General features: G+C 34.8%; 2 protein-coding genes across 2 annotated transcripts; both read right to left on the reverse strand.

Annotated features, from left to right (window-relative positions):
- Window positions 1-1,196: 1,196 nt before the first annotated feature.
- Window positions 1,197-11,194, reverse strand: LOC143453366 (hepatocyte growth factor receptor-like). Its single transcript, XM_076954682.1, has 15 exons — window positions 8,435-11,194; window positions 8,122-8,282; window positions 7,807-7,959; window positions 7,503-7,610; window positions 7,026-7,165; window positions 6,401-6,522; window positions 5,831-5,967; window positions 5,136-5,279; window positions 4,415-4,556; window positions 4,010-4,142; window positions 3,659-3,879; window positions 2,887-3,056; window positions 2,386-2,487; window positions 1,706-1,854; window positions 1,197-1,569 (listed from the first exon to the last, which is right to left on the reverse strand). The coding sequence occupies exons 1-14, from the start codon at window positions 10,663-10,665 to the stop codon at window positions 1,730-1,732; spliced, it is 4,089 nt and encodes a 1,362-aa protein (XP_076810797.1). The 5' UTR covers window positions 10,666-11,194; the 3' UTR covers window positions 1,197-1,569; window positions 1,706-1,729.
- Window positions 11,195-12,212: 1,018 nt separating this feature from the next.
- Window positions 12,213-19,369, reverse strand: LOC143452272 (uncharacterized). Its single transcript, XM_076953173.1, has 9 exons — window positions 19,234-19,369; window positions 18,435-18,635; window positions 17,513-17,598; window positions 16,857-17,068; window positions 15,983-16,068; window positions 15,161-15,361; window positions 14,239-14,324; window positions 13,563-13,783; window positions 12,213-13,212 (listed from the first exon to the last, which is right to left on the reverse strand). Exons 1-9 carry the CDS (start codon window positions 19,288-19,290, stop codon window positions 12,488-12,490), a joined length of 1,875 nt encoding a protein of 624 aa, XP_076809288.1. The 5' UTR covers window positions 19,291-19,369; the 3' UTR covers window positions 12,213-12,487.
- Between the last annotated feature and the right edge of the window lie 2,765 nt (window positions 19,370-22,134).

The raw sequence follows: 22,134 nt of genomic DNA on the forward strand, positions 1-22,134 counted from the left end.
GGTTGAAATTTTTAATGCGGTCCTAGCAGCGATTTGAGTTTAACATCTCTGGTTTAGAGCCTGTCAGTTTATCAACCAACGAATTGATGTTACCGGTATATTCAAATAACTTTGAACTTAACCTATGTGCCAGCAAACATATGACATAGGCTAGTTAACCAGGTACGATCGTTTCCCTATGCCCCGAAGTAGGCAATCTCCCTTTTGCTTCATGAATGGGAGAAAAAAGCGCACCAGCATCAAGCTACCAGAAACTCTCTGGCAGACAATATCTGTTAACTTTATTTAATCATTGGGTTAAATCATCGACTTAAAGGCCTGAATAGAAAGAAATAGATGTAATAAATAGAATTTTGATTAAACATTGCTATTGTCTATTAAAACACTTTTACTGTTTCTTTTCGCAAAGCCTTCTAATTTCAGGACCATCGTCATGGCATTGTTTGATAGAACAAATCCTGTTTGGATCGGGGTGAATATTGACGAAGAAGGGCGATGGGTTTGGGTTGATGGTCAATCTTTGCATCCTGGACAACGCGATAACTTTTTGGAAGACGAACGATGTGGGGTCGCCAGCTTATAAAATAAACAATCGTAGATGCACAAACCGTCATCGTGCATTGTGTGAGAAAACTGTTCAACAATCTTGTATTTAAACCCCAAGAATCAGACTGATGAAGGCAATAAAGCATTCATTGAAGTATATTGCACTCTAGTTTTTAGTCTCCATGTGTGTATATGTTAAATGCAACGTCATGGGACAGTGACACCAGCAGGTCTTACTTTCAGCAAAAAAATCTCCGGAATGAAGTTGGTTTGCGGAAAATGGGCTTAACTTAATTCCGGTAACACTGTCTGCTGGTATCATGCCTTGAATGACAATGCAATACACCGTATGTTACTAGGAGGCTGGGGATGTAATGAAGAAAAGCTTTATCAGTAAGGAACATGTCGCTTAATCATGCCGCTTTCTTAAGCCTTTGCATTCGTTATACGATTAGAACATGTTGGCCAGGGAATAACCATATGCTTGCTTTCCAAAAATTGATTGAAAGTCGCGGCCTAACTGACTCCCAGATCACTGAAATGCGGCCTTAGACTAAGAAAGGTTTCTCAACCCATTACGTATTGATACCCAGGTTAACCTATTCCGACTTTGTCCAGCCTACACCCTAAAAATTCTGAAATTCTATACCTTTTAAGTTTTGGTGAGCGATAAAACACATACTTTTAATAACTGGTGAATATTAACGTTAAGGCATCATGGTACCGTTATTCTTGCATGCGGATAAGCGTTAGACACGACACAGCTGGTAGTAAATAGTACATAAAAATTCAGTAAGAAAAGTTGACAGCACCTGAAGAATATGATTATGCCCCGCATTGAAATACTGCAGCGATTACAAAAGTGCTTAAAAAGCGATTGCAACAATTACACAATATATGAAAATTAAACTGTCCTGTACTAAGACATTCACAATATACGAAGGCGTCTAAATTAATTTTGCATGATTAATGCGATTAAGTTACACTTAGGGCTTCAACCAGTAGCTAGAAATTTCATGTTTCCTGAAAAAATTAATATATCATTTAAAGAAAACCATAATCTTTTCTTTAAAAAAAACGGTACTGTACATACTAATTTAATATTTGAAGCAAGTCCGTGAATATTCATTACAAGTGGTACTAGGAACAACCAACTCACAGAAGACAACATGGCAGTGTTGTATCACTTAGTCGTAGGCAGCAAATATCCGCTCTCATCTTCATCATGAAGAGAATGCCCTGTTTGTAGACGGACCGGACTTGATATGTTGTTGGTATCATGAACAGTTGGCGAACGATCTCCACTGCCTTTAAGAACATCATGGTCACTAAATTTAGAAACGACTTTGTCTTTGAAATTGGTGTAATGTTTAATATTTCGTACTGCAGTGTGTTTTGAGTACAGTGAAACCTGTTATGTCGAATCTTTATAAGTCAAAGTAAAGTAAATAGTTTCAGCAAAATGCTTATATCATTATAAGATAATTAATAATAATCAATCACTGTACAGTGCACACATAACTCAAATCAATTTAATGGTTTCTATAAGCCTTGACTAAACCAGTTTCACCAAGTGTCTTCACAGAAACCATAACCTCTAAATACCAAAATAACAATTGCATAACTTGAACTGGGCACTGCACAACACAAACAAACTACGGACAGTGGTCCGAAACCTGGGGTATGCAAGTTATCCGTGACTCCTCACGAATAGCCTGTTAAGTGATATTTTTAAAGTTGCTGGTCGTTGAGAGAGCAATTACTGCGAGCAATTACCAATTACCGAGTTTCTCAAGTATGAAAAGGTTAAGAACCACTGGGTGGACAACACCCTCTCACCTGTACTTGCATCGAGCAAGTAGCGACCGCTGTCACTTCTTTTAAAATTTCGTGATGAACTGTGCTGCATGTCGTCCACGTTTATGTAGTTCACTTCCAAACCTGTCAAGACAAATCAAGTTACAGTCCAAGTTATTTAGCTAATAAATTGTTTGTGTCCCTTGGAACTGCACCCTTACGTCAAACTTACATGTATGCTCATTTTGTAAAGCTTTTGTTTTGATAATACATCACCATCAGCTTTATAAGATAATATTTGCGACTAATTCAGCTAAACTAGAATTCTAACAATAAATTATGACCACAAATGCAATAATGTGGTTACCAAATGCTTTGCTATTGTCATGTATACATGAAATGATACGAAAATACCCGCCATAGTATGCCGTGAAAAAATATCTACAGCATGGCAAGTTACGACACACTAATTAAGCCTATGGCACCTCATCAGTGGCCATCTATAAATATCTATAATACCAAAGACAGAACGCATTCTCTAACCAGGGTAGTGTATGCCATGGATACTGTTGTAAATTGACTCGACTCCGATGACAAGTTGGTCGAAGTTGGGGCGAGAGTCAGGCGATGGATGCCAGCAATCCAGCATGAGTTGAAATAAGTCAGTTGGACAGAATTCAGGTTGACGGAGTCTCCTTCCATCCATCAGGTATCTAAGAACAAAAAGACTCTGTTTTACAACACCCATGCTATGTTTTAATATTGAAATGCATGCCATAAACAAGAATACATTTTGGTAGTCGTAATCGATGTTTCTTTTATGGGCTTTGGTGAGTGCTAAGAACTTTTGAACGCAACTTGTAAAGACTAACTGCCAAATTTTCTGCGGTATTGGCAGAAGTATAAATTTTAGGAGACAACTGGAAAAATTTAAGAGACCGTTTCAGTCCCCAAAAACATAAGTCTCCAATCACATTTGCTTCTTTACATCACAATTCTAACGCCAGGGTACTGGTGATAATTGAAAGATCAATATGTGCTGAACTGTCAGTAAAACGATTAATCAGAAAATACCTAGCATACCGTACTTGAGTACACAGAACTACAATATTCAATGTTCCACTACACCCAACTACAATAACAAAACAAGGATTAAACCGCTCATCAAATAAGAGTGTAAATGACATGGCACTAAACATATAAACATCAATTAATCAAAGAGCTGGATGAATTACAGATGTATCTTAACTCTACCTATGCATGGACAGTAATAACGAAATGAAGCAAATATTTGGTCATGATAGAAGTGACTCACTTGCTCAGATCAAATGGATCAACATCTGGGTATGGAGTTACACCCCTAGTTAGCAACTCCCAAAGTAGAATTCCGAACGACCAAACGTCGGTCTTCGTTGTAAATTTTTGCTGCAACAAACTCTCTAGCGCCATCCACTTGACTGGCATACGTACAGCCCGACTTTTCGGCTTATAATAATCTTTTTCGTAGACATCCCGTGCTAAGCCAAAGTCGGCAACCTTCCAACAAAACGCAAATGCATTTATATCAAAGCGCCACCACAGTTCATATCACAGTATTATATGATCATATTGGAACTTCCTAAATACATTTTTAACTAAGTCAACACATAAACCCACACCAACCAACCTTCACTGTAAACGAATCATCTAACATGCAATTACGTGCTGCTAGGTCTCTATGCACAAATCTCTGTGATGCTAGGTACTCCATTCCCTTGCATGCTTGCAATCCAAACCCAACAAGATCCTTGACAGTAGGGCTGCATAAACAAGTAAACAGTTTGTGAGTAACTGAAACAGCTGGTAATTACCACTTTGAAACTGCAATTATAATATTAATATTAGTAATTTATTCTGTATTATCGTTTAACAGTAACCCAGTTGTTTCAGACTCGCGTCATCAAACAATAACAAAAGTGAGTGCAAGCAAATAATGATATTAATAGCAATAAATCAACTTCAATAGTTCTACCAAGAGCAGAAACAACTTCAATCTGTGTTCATCCAGCATTTTTGTACTTTGTGTACTCACGTGTTTTCAGGGTTTCGAATAAATTGAAGAAGGTCCCCGTGCATCATGTAAGGTAGGACAACCAGTGGGTGATCTCTGTCATTGAAAGCGATGCCAATCATAGTAAGAACGTTTTCGTGCTTGAAGCTGCTCATCATCAAACCTAGAAAAACACAATACAGTGACGAGTGAATTTGCATTCTTTTTCATTACAGCATAGATATTTGATACGTCCAAAAATAGAACAGGGTTGGGTAGCAACTGAACAATAATAAAGAACGTATTGTATCAGTCTTGCTATATAGGGATGTAAAATCCATCATAGCTTTTGAGCACCTTGGCGGTGGAATTCATTCTTTGTGTCCAATGTTTATCAACAAACACACTATGTGGTGTGAAGACAGATGTGAATAAATAGCACATTTGTGAAACTATGTTGTTATCTATTCCCCACCCTGATAACACCCAAACCTCAGAGATTTCCATATGTGATCTGATAAGGATTCTTTATACCTTAAGTACACCACTAAGAACTAACACCATACCTATACAGTGTAAGTATTGAGTCATTCAGCAATTATAACCCACATATATAATGAATTATTTATCCTACAAATCAACATGGGAGTAATTATGTATATAATACTTTAAAGAGCTGTGTGCTACGGTGACATTGAATAAATGTGTGGTATATGCAAACAAAGAATAGCAAAGTTATGCAGCTTGCAAAGCTTTATCCCACCTTCTTTCAAGAACTGTACCACAGAGTCGTAATCTTCTATCCTTGACAGAGTCTTAATGGCGACGACCATCGTGGTTACTTCAGCTGTCTTTTCTGAACTGAGTTCAAACTCGCCACGATAAACGGTTCCAAAGTGGCCTTTACCTGTTATGATAAAACAGACTGTATGTTAGTGTGATGACTGCTACTCATCAATTCAATAAGGTTGTCTTGGCCATTTATAAATTTTAATTTTTGTGTATGATACATATTTTAATAAGAAACAGGATATAGTTTTGGTTAACTTTTAAGATTAACTCTTAAGATTTTTCACAGTACACCTGAAGAAGCAAGCTTATGCTTGCGAAAGCTCGTGTCGAACAATATAAAGTTAACCTTAAAAGTGCCAAACTATATCCTGTTTCTTGTTTTACTTTAAAATTTGGTTAACACGGTTCACAAAACATCATCACATTTTAATATGCTGTTATCTTTCTAACTCAAAGCATTATTAACTTAAGCAAAAAACAAGGATAGCTTGAGTAGAAAAATACATCAGGTAAAACTCCTGACTACGTGAAATATTTTTGAAATGAAATCACCAAGTATTTGTTAAGATAGTCTGAACATCTGAAGGTGTTTGCCCATATCAGAACAATGATTACAACATTACACTGACAATGAAAATCATTCTATTTAAATGTCAACAAACTCACCAATAATATTATCTTCACATAGTCTGACTCTTGTTGCTTCTATCAGGACTGGGCTTAATTCTTGTAACAAATCATGGGGCAGTTGTTCCACAAGTGGAGTATTGTTTGTGAGGAGATGTACAGTTTCAGATGACGGGCTGTAACCACAATGAAGTCACCATAAGATAGTATAGTATAAAATTTTTAAATATATTACAAGTTTAAATAAAAATATCGTGTGGCACTCCACATGCCTAATTATCTAAAATTAAAACCTGAATAAAAACCAGCAGGTTATAAACACAGACGATTGAGGTGGAACTAAAATACTCAAACATCTGCAAATGGGAGATCAAAGACACGTATTTTTATGATATGTAAATAACACATTACATCACCCATACCAGTAATGGTTCTACTACTACGAGAAGGTTTCTAACTGATGCAATAAAATTGATATTGCTACCTGTATAGAGAATTTGGATGCCAGTAAAATGTTTAATCAATGAGAAAAGAAGCTTGTGGGCAAACCATGTTAAGTAAATATACTAAGACGCAGTCAACAAAATGAAGGCACCGTGAATCACTCACCTGGGGTGGTAGTCATTCCCTGGAGAAGCAATGTACTCAACTGGTGGGAGAGAGCTGGTTTTGTCCTTTTGACGTCTTTTATAGACACAGTAGACCAGTACGGTCAGTAATACAATAACTACCTGTGTAAAAGCAGTCAAATTATGTGAAAATTGCAAACAGGAATACACCATACATTTTGGCTATGTTCATCATGTGATAAAAGTGTTGACAAACTCTTGTTGCTTGTAAAGTAGCCAACTTTTAATTTATTGATTGCCTTGAGCATGACAAAAAAAGATTTATAAAATATATACATACAAATACAAGTCATTATATGCATAAATATATATAATTGTGACCTTGAAACTGTGTTTTACATAGTTTGATGCATGTGAAACAGCACAAAAAGAAAGTTAAACGATTAACAAAGGCGTGGTGTATTTACATTTCATGTCTATATTAGGACTATCATAAATAGATTACAGGCATAACATAAAAGAAAATGACATAATTCATGACAACAATCAAACCATAATTACGACTTGAAGACTGCAGTTATACACAACGTTTTTCCAAATCTTTCAAAATTATATTTGTATATAAATGATAAAACGACAGTGAAGATGATATGAAGGTCACTTACTCCACCCAAGGCAAGTCCAGATATAAGTGCGATTGGCAGTTCTGGAGAAACATCAATCTTACCGGGGCGAAATGTTAATGTACCGACATACACAGTGACAGTGAGAATGACACCAAAGTCTTTTAAATCATTCCTTGATACTGGCAATAAAAAGACTAATTTAAATACACTATACGTCTTTATCAAATATCACACATGCACTATAAAGCAGCATAAGTACAGTATTATGAAGTAAAATGCTACACAATGATTTAAAAATAGCCTAGTTCCAAACTATTCGGAATAGCAAGCAAATGTTGTAAACTGCATTTGTGCATTTTATTCAGTGAAATATGACCAATTAAAAATTAGTCCTGTAGTATCAAAATCTGTAAACTTGATGCAAACTTGAATCTATCAAATGTTTTCTACTGTCTTGGCTCTTGTGTTTCATAATTATGACTCATAGAGGGTGGCGACTTGATTGAAAAATCTAACCTTCACATGCAAGTTCCCCTCTGCTGTTGATCACTCTCGGACAATCAAAAGCATCGTTGAAGAAGATTCGATAATCAGCTTCACTGCAGCCTAGGAAGACATTGTCTCCTGGAAAAGGAGTTGACGTTGTAATTTAAAACTGACAACGACAATTTTTCTGAGTTGTATATAACTTACAGTTAACTTATAAATTATTCGACATAAATTGATATTGTCCATAATTTTGAACAACACAGACACACCAAAAAAAACTGGATAATTAATTATTGATATTACCACCTGGTAGAAGTTAACGACTATATACCGTGAAGTTCAATTGTAAGAACCCCGTCTTGCTCTTCATAATTGTTTTGCATTGTAGGAAAGTCATAGATGACAGGATCAGGCATGGCTTCATAAACAAGTGGAACTCGTATACCGTCCAAATGTAATCGTATGCGTCCCATAGTTTCAACATCTGCACAAATATATGTATTCATGACACAAATTTCCTGTAATTACACATATCACACTTGTCCTCATGCCAGCAATTGTAAAAGATGCACCTACAAGTAAATATATGAAAAAATAGAGTTATTTATACATTCAAAAATGGAAGTAAACTCTTTAGTAGGCCTACCTGAATTATGCAATGGAAATGAAGGTGAAGTGAATGTCAGTGTGTTGTTGCTCAACCCATCACAATCGACAGTTTTTGTCACTCCATCAACAGTAATTTTGGCAAATGGATGCGCCACAGAATTAAAATTCTTTCCCGAAATGATAACTTTTACTCCACCACTAAAACCACCATAAATATTTTCATATGATTTGAGCATAATTTGGTTGTCAGGATATAGTCATGGCAACAAGTTGGGAAGTAGCTACATATTCATGTTCACACAGATATCTGAAATATATGTACGCTAATCAAGCCCAAAGAAGTTAATTACCTTTTCAAAGTGCGGATACCGGTTTCCCGAACTTCAGGTGATTCTCGGAATTCAAATTTTTCACTCATGACTGTTTGCAACTTATCGATTACCAGAACAGTGTCAGTCACCATTGCATTTTTTGACTCACCAGTAATGCAACACATGATGTCATTAGATCTGGATGTAATATCACATGGCACGCCACTCATTGACACAGATGCCTGTGCGCCTGAATCCAAGTTTGTTCCATGAATAGTTATGTTTGTCCCACCTAACATTGGGCCAAAGTTGGGTGAAAAACTGGCAACAGTGGTTTGAACAAAACTGAAGACCTGTGATGTGGTGACATTTCCATGAATCCAATATTGTTCCAACATAAAATTTGAAAAATCAGGTAAATATGGCAGTCGAGAATCAATAGACACGGTTATATTTGACGAAGTTTCTTCAGTATCAAGATTGAGTGAGGTGGTGATGCAAGTAAGAGAAGAATAACTTTCCGTTCCAACTGCTGTGCAATTTGCTAGACTACCAATAGAAACATGACGTCTGGAATCATGTTGCACGCTAGGTGAAAAATCATGGCCCAGTGCTTCCCCAACAAACGTGATGTTTGTATTACCCGCAATGGGGCCCTTAGTGGGTGAGAAGCTTCGGATAATTGGTTTGCACAGGTTATTTTCCCATTCACCACCACAGTTATCTCGAACTGAGCATTTACTTGAATGAAAACAGAAGCCACATTGTAAGTAATTGTAACTAATGCAATCGCCACAGGTTGCCGCATATTCACATAATGTTGAAACATGAATGCCAGTAATCTGATCGTCACACAAAACAACCAAATACTTAGTTTCGTTCAAATATGAAAGCTGCCTAATAGGAGAGTGACAAACTGGTACGGTGATGTTTTTGAAGCCTTTGACTTTATTGGCACCGAGATGAAAAAAATGCAATGACCCATTACTTGTCCCGATAACAGCAACTGTTGATGTCTCAGAAAGAAAAACAGTCATAGTAGTTGATCGTGACCGTCCTGGGTGGAAGTACAAAATACTTTTTTCAGCTAGAGCTTCTTCCGAGTGTATATGATAAGCACCATTGGGTTGATTAAGGTTAGGGCAAGTTGTGTACGATGTAGATTGGGAATATGTGCATTCATGCGTTTTGATGGTTTTATCGTACAAAAACTCAAGGCCTATGTCATAGCTTGGATTCTTCTGGCATGTTGCAATTGCCCTTTCAAAATAATTTTCAATGTCGGTTAGCTTGTAAGAGCAAATATTACTACTGAAGTCAGGCTTTGATGAGGAATAGCCACTGGTTAAAATAAACAAAATCTTGTTATCATCGGGTGGGGTCAAATCTCGCACAGTTAAGAAGTCGATAGCAACATCGCTGATGTATGCACTTACGGCATTATCAAATCTTGTTTCTGTCGATTTGTTCTTGCATCTCAGAGTAAGCTCGCTGTAACTATAATAAGCTTCATCCTTTTGGCATACTCTCACTAATCTGAATTGATTCTTTCCTTGTGATTTGGTGTTTTTTTCTTGATTAGTAAGAAAATAGGTAAACCCATTGTAACTGAAGGCGTAAACGTACTGTATTTTGTAACTTTCAGAATAATCAGTAGATACAGTAACTTGTGATTGCCGAACATGTGGGCCTGTTATATTCAAAAGCAGCTCAAATCCATTATTCTCGTAATTTAACACTTTCGTGGACACAGATTGCTGCAAGGAATATGGAAGGTTATCGTCGATTGTCCGAGCAAAATAAAACACAGGAGTACCCACCGGTCCCGGGGAAATCAATCCAACGGTTGTACCGGTTGTGCTCAATATGTAGTCTGCCGCTTCTGATTCACCGTCAATGAGTTGCGAGTTGGAAATATTTCGTAACTCATGAGAATAACATAATCCTTTGTGCAACGTACCACATGATATTAACGAATTGTGTGAGTGGTCGATTAGCAACAACTTTACTGTTGTTACAGATTCAGAATCGTTTCTGTCAAGGGTGTCATAAACAAATTTTTGTTCCAAAGTCAAATTCAATGAAAGTTGATATAACTGACCAGTGCCACCCACATAAATGACAGAGTTGTTTTTGTCAGTGACCAGATAGCTAAACGATGATTTCTCTCCATCTTTGAAGCTGTACAGGTCTTTGATTACTTGTGTGTTGATTTCAACAAACCATCCTATCACGCACATAAAAAAGGCAAACTTATTCCAAGCTAACATGGCCTACTACACTTTCACATATTGGTTACATAAATTATAAATTTACAGTCAGCAAGTGGTCTTAAGCAGAGAAAAACAAACATCGATTATATGATTCAAAAGCAAGACTGCAGAGTAACAATTATTGCAAAAGAACTTATAAACACTTGAATATTAAGTTTGTAAAGATTTAATATTACGCAACAGCAATTTTAATGCAGTTTGCATCTACTCATGCAGTTTTCGATGATAAGGATATATGTGCAGAGGTCCAAATATTCAACAACGGTTTTATGGTATGTTATAGTATCCTTTCAGTGAGATCCTACGTATTAGTTAAATCCAAGGCTTCTTTAGGCTGACTAAAATAAATCTTTTTCCACAAGTTCCTAGTTCATAGGATCTACATATGCTCGTTTAGAATCGCAAGTTTTGCTGATAAAGTGTGTTCTCAACTTTCCTCTCAGTTTATCAAATCGGACTTCTATTTTCTAGTTGTTCGAACAACACAAAGTGGTGGCTTAATCATAGTTCCGAAAACGTCGAATAAAGAAAATCGACATGTTTGAGATTAAGTATTCCTGGAATCAATAAAGCTTGTGGAATCATTGAATCGATTTCATTCATCCAGATTTTCAAAATTAATTACAATAACTTCTACTTAATTGCTTTATGACGAAGCTTTTCGTCACTGAATGACAAAAAATACTAATTACAATAAAATCGGAAAAAACTTTCTATTTTAAACAAAGAGATAAACAAAATCTAAAAATAAAATTGCAAGAAAATTTTTGGGATCGTGAGTTATGACTCATACGTAGAACGAATGCAAGCGCCAAAGCGATATGAAAATATTTACAACACAAGTAATCTGCAAACCTTAGTACTTAAATTTGTTTTCTTTTACCGAAAAGTGCCGGATTGTGTTTGATGGCAGTCATGGTGTGAAAACCATAATACAAAAAAATATAAAATTTCGGATTCTGATAATTTCCCAGTAAAAATGAGTCAATAATGAATTAATCGTTAGCAATATAAGATAGGTTGTATTTGGGCCGCAAGTGTCTGCCGTTTCTGTCAAAACGTTTTCCAACAAGATAATGTCAATGAATCGACTATTTTGAAACTTCCCCCAAACCAAATGGAGATATCGAGATTGTTCGACAGCAAGTGGCATGTGATAAGAACGCGTTGGTTATTTATTATCTACGGTTGACCACACAAAAATAATGGAGAGCACGAATGTATGACGGATGTTTTGAAAACCAGTCTAAGACGGTGCAAAAACAATCAACACAGCTCTAAAATGTTTGTCAAATAAATACTAGTTGGGTCAAATAGTCAAATAATAGCTTTCGCAATATAGTGGTTCTTTATAATTTCATATCAAATGTCACTTAATTCTTCATTACGATCAACACTTGGTTGCGTTTATTACGTTGCCTTGTAACTTGTTGATTGTGTACAAGTCGACTCGATGCTCCACAGAAATAACAAACTTTCTCATTTAATCCTATGCTGTCCAGTTGACAATGTCAAGAACCTTGCAATGGTGGAAGCTTAAAACCAGGCTTTGAGTTTCCTAATTTTCCAATCAAACGCAGTATTACAAAGTACAGGTAATAAAGAAATAATTCAAATAGACAAATAAACCACGGTCAACAGAAAAGGTTCTTTTTATTTTCACTTTGAACAAAACAATTTAACGAATTTAATTATAATACGAGGTTAAAAACGTGCTAAAAATATTTCGTGGAGACATATAATACACAATTTTTTAATTAAAAGGCAAGAATTTGTTAATCTTCAATAAATATTTTTCAGAGGCAATTACAAGCATCCTTTAGTTTTTGCTTTCATCACCAGGTGGCGGACGTTTATAACAACACTCTTCGTGATTCTGAAGCCTGCAGGATTGGAAAAATCCCATCTGGCAATACGAGCATTTGTAAGGTAATTCCTCGTTGTGCAATGCGGAACAATGCGCCCGGTAATTCTTTTTAGTTCTGAAAGTAGACGGACAATCCTCGCATATGTAAGGTCTTTTTCCGGTGTGTATGAGTTCGTGTTGCTCTAAATCTCTCTCACATTTGAATTTCTTATCACAAACCTTGCATTTGTGACGACATGCGAACGGATATGCTTGCATGTGACGCGTTAACCTCTTTAACCTTCGAAACCTTAATGGACACCCGTAACATTGGTAAAGCAGATCTCTGTGAAGTCTGTCGATGTGTTTATTTAAATACCTCTGTGTAGCAAACTTTTGAGGGCATTGTACACATGCGTATTTTTTCTCGACAACGTGGATGTCTTTGTGTGCTGTTAGGTAGGATTTTTTCCTGAATCTTTTGTCGCAAATTTCACAAACATAGGGTCTCTCACCGTAGTGGGTTGCCATGTGATTGCCAAAAATCTCTGCATTGTTTGTAGAATAATCGCAATATTCGCACTGATGTTGTTTCGTGACAGTTTTCTCCACATGTTGATCCTTTTCATGTTGGTTTAAAGCCTCTGTGTTGGCGGAAACCTCTTCAAATTTGTCACAAGCTCTATCTTCGGTAGATGCTGAAAAAACAAAGTTTATATCCGTATATTTGAGTAAGATAATAATATGATATTAGTATTGATTTTAAATGCGAATTTTAAATACAATTAAACCCTAATTGGCAGAAATCAACTTGTGCATATCCCATTACTCATCCATCATGTCCCCAGCTGACTGCTTATCTTTCGAACCCGACTCGAGTGGTCTAATTGGAAGAAACGGTAACTTCCAAAAAGCTATGTTTGGTAATACCTCACATGCACAATCGGTTGTTTTGTATTAACTTTAAATGCGACATGTATAAAATTGTATGGTAATGCTAAGTCAGTTTAATCACCTTAAACACATAAAATACACATCATAAACTTACCCAAATCTTTGCCTTCAGCTTCCAGTTGTCTGTCTGTCTGTCCGATCGGTCTATCTGGTCTATCTGGTCTTTCCTGGGTCTCTTCTGACCTTTCAAGTTGATCAACAGATATTTGTTCATATCGAGCCAAGATTTCTGTTCCACTTGAAATCTTTTTCACAGCGAGATAATATAATTTACCCAGATGTTGAAAAGCCTCCGCATTTTGTTCGTCCAGAATTCTGAAAACGAGTTGGTTTTTACAGATTGGATTAACTTGGCAATCCAGTTTGTAATAAATAACATCAAAAAACGAAGCAGATTTTGCTAAACTCTGAAAACATTTATCATCACAAACCATATCGTAACTTATATAATTAATCAAAAGTTGTTATTAAAATTTTCATGCAGATTATTGTATGGCACGTAAAAAATGTAATTAAATTTCCAAAACTAATAAGTATACTTGTAGCCTACTTGACTGTTAAACCATTTCAGAATTGACTACAGTTAATACAAAAAATTTTTATTTCAATTTAGAAACAAATTGTTTGACATTTATTTGACTAACTACAATAGATTACCTGCCGCAAGGTAAAACTAAGACCAAAAAAGAGAAGACTTGCTAAAGAAAGTTTGGAAAAGCCAATAAATTTCTTTTTTAAACAAGGAACAAAGTATAAACAAAAAACTATACCTTGCACAATTGATGTATTTAAGCCAGTTACTTCTGGTTTTATTTGAACCATCGAGATAATGTGAGACTCTTCCGTTTTTAAAAATCTGCAACAACAATGGTGAGCTTTGTTCTGTATTAATTATATTATTATTGTAACCAGTACAATATTGCAGTTTTGAACTCGAATTGATTGAATCTTTACGTTCCGTTCACGAGCATTTATTAGCAGATCTTAAACTTTCTGATCGCGTGTTTAACGAGAAATAAAAGATTGATTTTTTCATGTTATGATTTTCTCAAACCGTTTCGGGTGATTAAGCAATACACTGCTAAAGACGTAGTTGCGGTGCAGTCTTTATCTATTTTTTACTTTTTTATTTGTGTATTCAATATTTACTATATACATCGTCATCTACGGAGGCGATGTTTTTCTATGGTCACAGTAAAACAAGTTGAGTCATGGTAAATGATAAAAAATCCTATATTACCTCATAGCTGGATTTGAATGCCTACCAAAGGTTTATTACTCTATAGCGACACTTTACAAATAGGTTAAAGGCAAACTATACTTACACCAAAAAGCTTACAAAAGGCGGAATTTCTCCATAGAAAAGATTGGTAACAGCTTTTAAATAAAGTAATCGTTGTGTAAAATATGAGATGTTAATGAGTTAACGAAGTAAAACTAGTTTAGCAATTTTGCAACAGCAGGGATACAAATGAAATAATACCAATAGATATTAGCAATGGATTCCAAATCAAACAATAGAAACAGAAACAGTAAAGTGTAAGTAAAACTTATTTACAGGCGTTTTATTCATAAACACACAGTACGTGTTTTTCAGTAGTTTGCAATCGAATATTTTCTTTTTACTTGCAATAGTACAACAAATAAAATAGAAGCAAAAAGGAGAAATTAAATAGATAAGTTAACACTCACTTCTCGTACGAATCCATGTATTCTTGCCGAAGCCAATTTTTCGCTTTCATTTTGCAGAATCTTGACACCTTCAAATGGTCCAAAAACTGATTGTTCGGCAAAATCTTTTTCAGCCCAGGCCCCAAGTCTGTCAGATGAGATACCGGATGCTTTGATTGTTATGCCGGGTGGACATGTGCGTTGGTCACGGTCTAACGTGTTCTGTGATAACATTAATAACAATCTAATAAGTTATAACATATCATAACAGGAAAACAATTAAAACGGGTTAAGTGCTAACACAAGTGATCTATTTTAAGGATATAGTCTACCATTCATCATTCTTGTGCTGTGACGGATGGCACAAAATTAAGCTCAAAATTTTTATCTTAAACTTGTTGATTAAAACAAAGCCAATGGATTACGAAATCTAATGCACCATCTGCCACTTTTCTTGGTTTTTGACAGCTTAAATTAGGAAACCTGACTTAATGGTTGTAGGATTAACCTTAGTCCAAAACAAGCTGATTTTTATCATTCTTAAAAATCTCTAAGTATAAGTTCCTGGTTTGTCAGATAGTTTAAGTAAATCTAACAAAGAAACATAAACAAAACTTTAATTAGGAATTGCGCAAAATATGAAGTCTATTATTGGCAGTATTGGCACCTTCATAAAATAAAATATTTCGAACTGTCATGTTTTATAACTTCAATATTTTTAGCTTTCAATGCATTTTCGCTTATTTACTCCTAATCGGTTAATTGTTAAATTCAAAGTAAATAATTATCATTTATAACAGAATAAGATAAGTATTAGGAGTAATTGAACCAAACAGGACTCACCCATCTAATGAGAGTATTCCTCACAAAGACTTTCTTCATTGTTTTGCTCATATTCATAAGTTTGTATTTGTCGTGGTATACAAATACTAGAAACGGTCATTGGTTATTTTATAAATCAACAGAAATTATCTACAGAAAAGCATCAAACTTTTAAGTAACTCGGAAATCATAAACTGCCGAAAACGTAAATCATGTGAATTTCACAAATTTTTCTTTTTTTTTCTGGCAACGTGTGGTTAATCGTTTGAAAAGCAAGGCACGTAGTTTAAGGTGAGGAGTGTGTTTGGCTAATTACTTAGTTTGTTTTTTACAGTAATAAAATTACCAAAAATGAGTTAATCGAAATTGCCCAATGGAACTTGATAAAATCTTGCACAAGAATTAAGCATGCCTAAAAATAATGCATTAATTAGTATTGTTAGTTATTAGTTAGTAATTACCCTAAAACTAGTATATTTTGGAATATAACTTAAATAAGATATTTCCAGCTCTCGTTATATTGGCCCAAAATCAAAAGTATAGTTTTAGACCAGAAATATACATTTCACACTTTTTCATGCAAATTTTTGTCTACACATTCTGCAAACAATCTGGATTTTGAAAATCGCCAAAAACTCCCTAATAGGCAGAAATCAACTTATGCATATCCCATTACTCATCCATCATGTCCCCAGCTAACTGCTTATCTTTCGAACCCGACTCGAATGGTCTAATTGGAAAAAACGGTAACTTCCAAAGAGCTATGTTTGGTAATACCGCACATGCACAATCGGTTGTTTTGTATTAATTTTAAATGCGACATGTATAAAATTGTATGGTAATGCTAAGTCAGTTTCATCACTTTAAACACATAAAATACACATCATAAACTTACCCATTTCTTTGCATGCAGCTTCCAGTTGTCTGTCTGTCTGTCCGATCTGTATATCTGGTCTTTCCTGGGTCTCTTCTGACCTTTCAAGTTGTTCAGCACATTGTCGATCATATCGAGCCAAGATTTCTGTTCCACTTGAAATCTTTTTCACAGCGAGATAATATAATTTACCCAGATGTTGAAAAGCTTCCACATTTTGTTCGTCAAGAATTCTAAAAACGAGTTGGTTTTTACAGATTGGATTAACTTGGCAATCCAGTTTGTAATAAATAACATCAAAAATGCAAGCTGATTTTGCTTAACTCTGAAAACATTTATCATCACAAACCATATCGTATATAATGAATCAAAAGTTGTTAATAAAATTTTAATGCAGATTATTGTATGGAACGTAAAAAATGTAATTAAAATTCCAAAACTAATAAGTATACTTGTAGCCTACTTGACTGTTAAACCATTTCAGAATTGACTAATACAAGAATTTTCATTTTAATTTAGAAACAAATCGTTTGACATTTATTTGACCAACTACAATAGATTACCTGCTGCAAGGTAAAACTAAGACCAAAAAAAGAAGACTTACTAAAGAAAGTTTGGAAAAGCCAATAAATTTTTTTTTTTTAAACAAGGAACAAAGTATAAACAAAAAACCATACCTTGCACAATTGATGTATTTAAGCCAGTTACTTCTGGTTTTATTTGCACCATCGAGATAATGTGAGACTCTTCCGTTTTTAAAAATCTGCAACAACAATGGTGAGCTTTGTTCTATATTAATTATTATTGTAACCAGTAGGCTACAATATCGAAGTTCTGAACTCGGAGTGATTGAATCTTTACGTTCCGTTCACGAGCGTTTATTAGCAGATCTTAAACTTTCTGATCGCGTGTATAACGAGAAATAAAAGATTGATTTTTTCATGTTATGATTTTCTCAAACCGTTTCGGGTGATTAAGCATTACACCGCTACAGACGTAGTTGCGGTTCAGTCTTTATCTATTTTTTACTTTTTTATTTGTGTATTCAATATTTTCTATTTACATCGTCATCTACAGAGGCGATTTTTTTCTATAGTCACTGTAAAACAAGTTAGAGCTATGATAAATGATAAAAGTCCTATGTTACTCCATAGCTGGATTTGAATGCCTACCAAAGGCTTCTTACTCTATAGCGACACTTTACAAATAGGTTAAATGCAAACTATACTTACACCAAAAAGCTTACAAAAGGCGGAATTTCACCATAGAAAAGATTTGTAACAGCTTTTAAGTAAAGAAATCTTTGTGTGAGATATGAGATGTTAATGAGTTAACGAAGTAAAATTAGTTTAGCAATTTTGCAACAGCAGGGATACAAATGAAATAATACCAATAGATATTAGCAATGGATTCCAAATCAAACAATAGAAACACAAACAATATAGTTAAAGTAAAACTTATCTACAGGCGTTTTATCCATAAACACAGTGTACGTGTTTTTCAGTAGTTTGCAATCGAATATTTTCTTTTAACATGCAATAGTACAACAAATAAAATAGAAGCAAAAAGGAGAAATTAAATAGATTAGTTAACACTCACTTCTCGTACGAATCCATGTATTCTTGCCGAAGCCAATTTTTCGCTTTCATTTTGCAGAATCTTGACACCTTCAAATGGGCCAAAAACTGATTGTTCGGCAAAATCTTTTTCAGCCCAGGCCCCAAGTTTGTCAAATGATATACCGGATGCTTTGATTGTTATGCCGGGTGGACATGTGCGTCGGTCACGGTCTAACGTGTTCTGTGATGACATAAATAACAATCTAATAATAATAACATATCATAACAGGAAAACAATAAAAACGGGGTAAGTGCTAAAACAAGTGATCTAATGTAAGGATATAGTCTACCGTTCATCATTCTTGTGCTGTGACGGACGGCACAAAATTAAGCTCAAAATTTTTATCTCAAACTTGTTGATTAAAACAAAGCCAATGGATTACGAAATCTAATACACCATCTGCCACTTTTCTTGGTTTTTGACAGATTAAATTAGGAAACCTGATTGAATAGTGGTAAGATTACACTTAGTCCAAAACAAGCTGATTTTTATCATTTCTAAAAATCTTTATGTATTTTAAGTAAATCTAACAAAGAAACATAAACAAAACTTTGATTAGGAATTGCGCAAAATATGAAATCTATTATTGGCAGTATTGGCACCTTCATAAAATAAAATATTTCGAACTGTCATCTTTTATAACTTCAATATTTTTAGCTTCCAATGCATTTTCGTTTTTTTACTCCTAATCGGTTAATTGTTAAATTCAGAGTACATAATTATCATTTATAACAGAATAAGACAAGTATTAGGAGTAATTGAATGAAACAGGACTCACCCATCTTATGAGAGTATTTTTCACAAAGACTTTCGTCACTGTTTGGCTCATATTCATAAGTTTGTATTTGTCGTGGTATACAAATACTAGAAACGGTCATTGGTTATTTTATAATTCAACAGAAATTATCTACAGAAAAGCATCAAGTTTTAAGTAACTCGTAAATCTTAATTGTAAAAGCAGATTTTGCATATATCGGATAACAGTATATACTGTTAGAGAATATCCTCTTTTTATATGTAAATTATTTTTGGCTACAACTAATCGAAATTTCAGATCCGATTTAAAATACTACATGTACTTGTGGCTAAAGCATTAATACAGGCTTTAAATCAACACAACAGCTAACGTACATGTTTGACTGACTAGAATATATAGCTTAAAATCAACTGTGAGCGTTATAAAGTTAGTGAGCTTGTACCCTGCGTAGAAATCCTACGTATTTAAAGAATTTACCATTTAACAGACGAATTAGTAAACCAGCTGTGTTTCTGTTCAAGTTTAAACTTCGTGAGTATTGAAGAGAAATTTGTTGATGTGAGCAACAAACCCAACATGTAAGCTCAAGCATTTAACTAACTACAGTTACCGGTTACCTGGTCTGCAACAAACCTTGTCTAACTAGAAGCTTGCGTCTTTCTTTGAGGAACCTGCTTGCTGATTACTTTGTTTGTTTTCTTTTTCTGCATTTGTGTTTTTGTTTTCTTTATTTACTTAATTATGACGTTGCAAGGGCTTGCAGAAGGTGGCGCCTTGCTTAATTGCTTTGCCGAAAACGTAAATCATGTGAATTTCACAAATTTTGCTTTTGTTTTCTGGCAGCGCGTGGTTAATCGTTTGAAAAGCAAGGCACGTAGTTTAAAGGTGAGGTGTGTGTTTGGCTAATTACTTAGTTTGTTCTTTTCAGCAATAAAATTACCAAAAATGCAGTCTACCATGCAATGCTACCATCAGTCTCAAGTCAAAAATAAGGACGACTAGAAAATGAAAGACGAATACCACCTTAGAAAGTGTACAACAGGAGAAAGCAACCAATGTTCCTAAAAAAAAAAAAAAAAAAAAAACAAGACACTATCTGCATGTTCATAATTTTGGTATCTCTTTGGTACAAAATAGAATCGTAAAGGTGACAAAATGCCCAAAATACGAACCTCTACCCTAAAAATAAGATGAAAATAAGGACATTTCTTAGAAAAAAGGACAAAAATATTTTCTAAGACACGGACCTTCAAAATAAGGACAAATCTTAGAAATAAGGACGGTATGGCAACCCTGGGTATAAGCCTATATTTTGGACCAGAAATATGCATTTCACACATTTTCATGCTAATTTTTGTCTACACATTCTGCAAACAACCTGGATCTTTGAAAATCGCCAAAAACTAAGATAATTTCCAGGCTAATAAACAAAACCAACCAAATTGCTCTATGATTGGTTCACGTAAACTTTGAAAGCTCTACGTAATAGTCTAACAAAATGAGAGAAATCATATTGTTTCAACCAAGCATCTTCTAAGGTAACTTTTAAAATCCAGATCAAAAAAACAAATACAAAACTGTACGGCAGTTCTCAATAGAACCCATGTCATAATCAACATGCTTTTGGGTTATTGTCATGTAGTTCAGTCTCCTGTTATTTTTACAAAAGTACGTGTTGAAAATTATCAATGTACTTGACACATTTCTTTAATGTTGAGCGAAGCTTAATCGGCCCGTGCTGTGATTCACATATTGTGCAATTCCTACGCTTGAATCTTCATAAGTTTCATATAATCGTTAATAACTCTTCACAAAAATCTTAATATCACCTTTAATGGTTTTGTTTGCTGTGACTTGTGACTTTGTGCTGTGTCTTCCTTTGACTTTACAGTTCGAATTGTCACCTCTTAACGCTACAAAATAAGTCAGAATCATTATTAGAGAGTCACATTTATCGACTCTTCACAGGCGCAACTTGCCTAAACCTGACCTGTAAGTTTGGAAAACCTTTTGCAGTTTTAGTATCAATATTGTTGTTATTAGTGGATCTGAGCCTTGAAGCTTGGAATCATATTATTCCATGTCTCATCTGACCATGCATGGCCTAGGTATTAGGCAGAAGATTCCAAGATAAGTGACCTACGACTCGTCTTGTTGAAATGAAGTTACAAAACCATCTGTCACATCGAGCAAAAGAATTTTTGTTTGTTTTATATGGAACATGTTACACATTAATTCATGCATACACACGTATTTTGTTATGGTAAGTAACGAATCAGCCAGCTTAAAACACAATTCCACTATTTTATTAATGGGCAAATGCGACTTTGTTGATAAAAAAAATATGGTAAACATTCGATTACACACGAAAACTTAACCACGATCCACAAAATATTGAAACTTACATTTAAAATCACTTTCTATCAAACCATTCCAAAACAAGTAATTGTAACAAGATTTAATGTAATTGTGATAAAAACTGTTGCTGGCCACTCACTAAATCCATCTGTTGAATACAAAAATTTCTGTTAATAATAACAGTAACAATATAAGATAGGTTGTATTTCAGCCGCAAGTGTCTGCCGTTTCTGTCAAAACGTTTTCCAACGAGACATAATGTCGAACAATGAATCGATTAATTTGAAACTTCCCCCAAAGCAAACGGAGAGATCGACATTGTTCGACTGCAAGTGGCATGTGATAAGAACACGTTGGTTATTTGTTATCTACCGTTGACCACACAAAAATAATGGAGAGCACGAATGTATGACGGATGTTTTGAAAACCAGTCTAAGACGGTGCAAAAACAATCAACACAGCTCTAAAATGTTTGTCAAATAAATACTAGTTGGGTTTGTTTTCGTAATAGAGTGTTTGGTGTTCTTTATCATTTCATATCATATGTCATTTCTTCATTGCGCT

The sequence above is a fragment of the Clavelina lepadiformis genome, chromosome 4 (assembly GCF_947623445.1).
Source record: "Clavelina lepadiformis chromosome 4, kaClaLepa1.1, whole genome shotgun sequence".
Taxonomy (NCBI): domain Eukaryota; kingdom Metazoa; phylum Chordata; class Ascidiacea; order Aplousobranchia; family Clavelinidae; genus Clavelina; species Clavelina lepadiformis.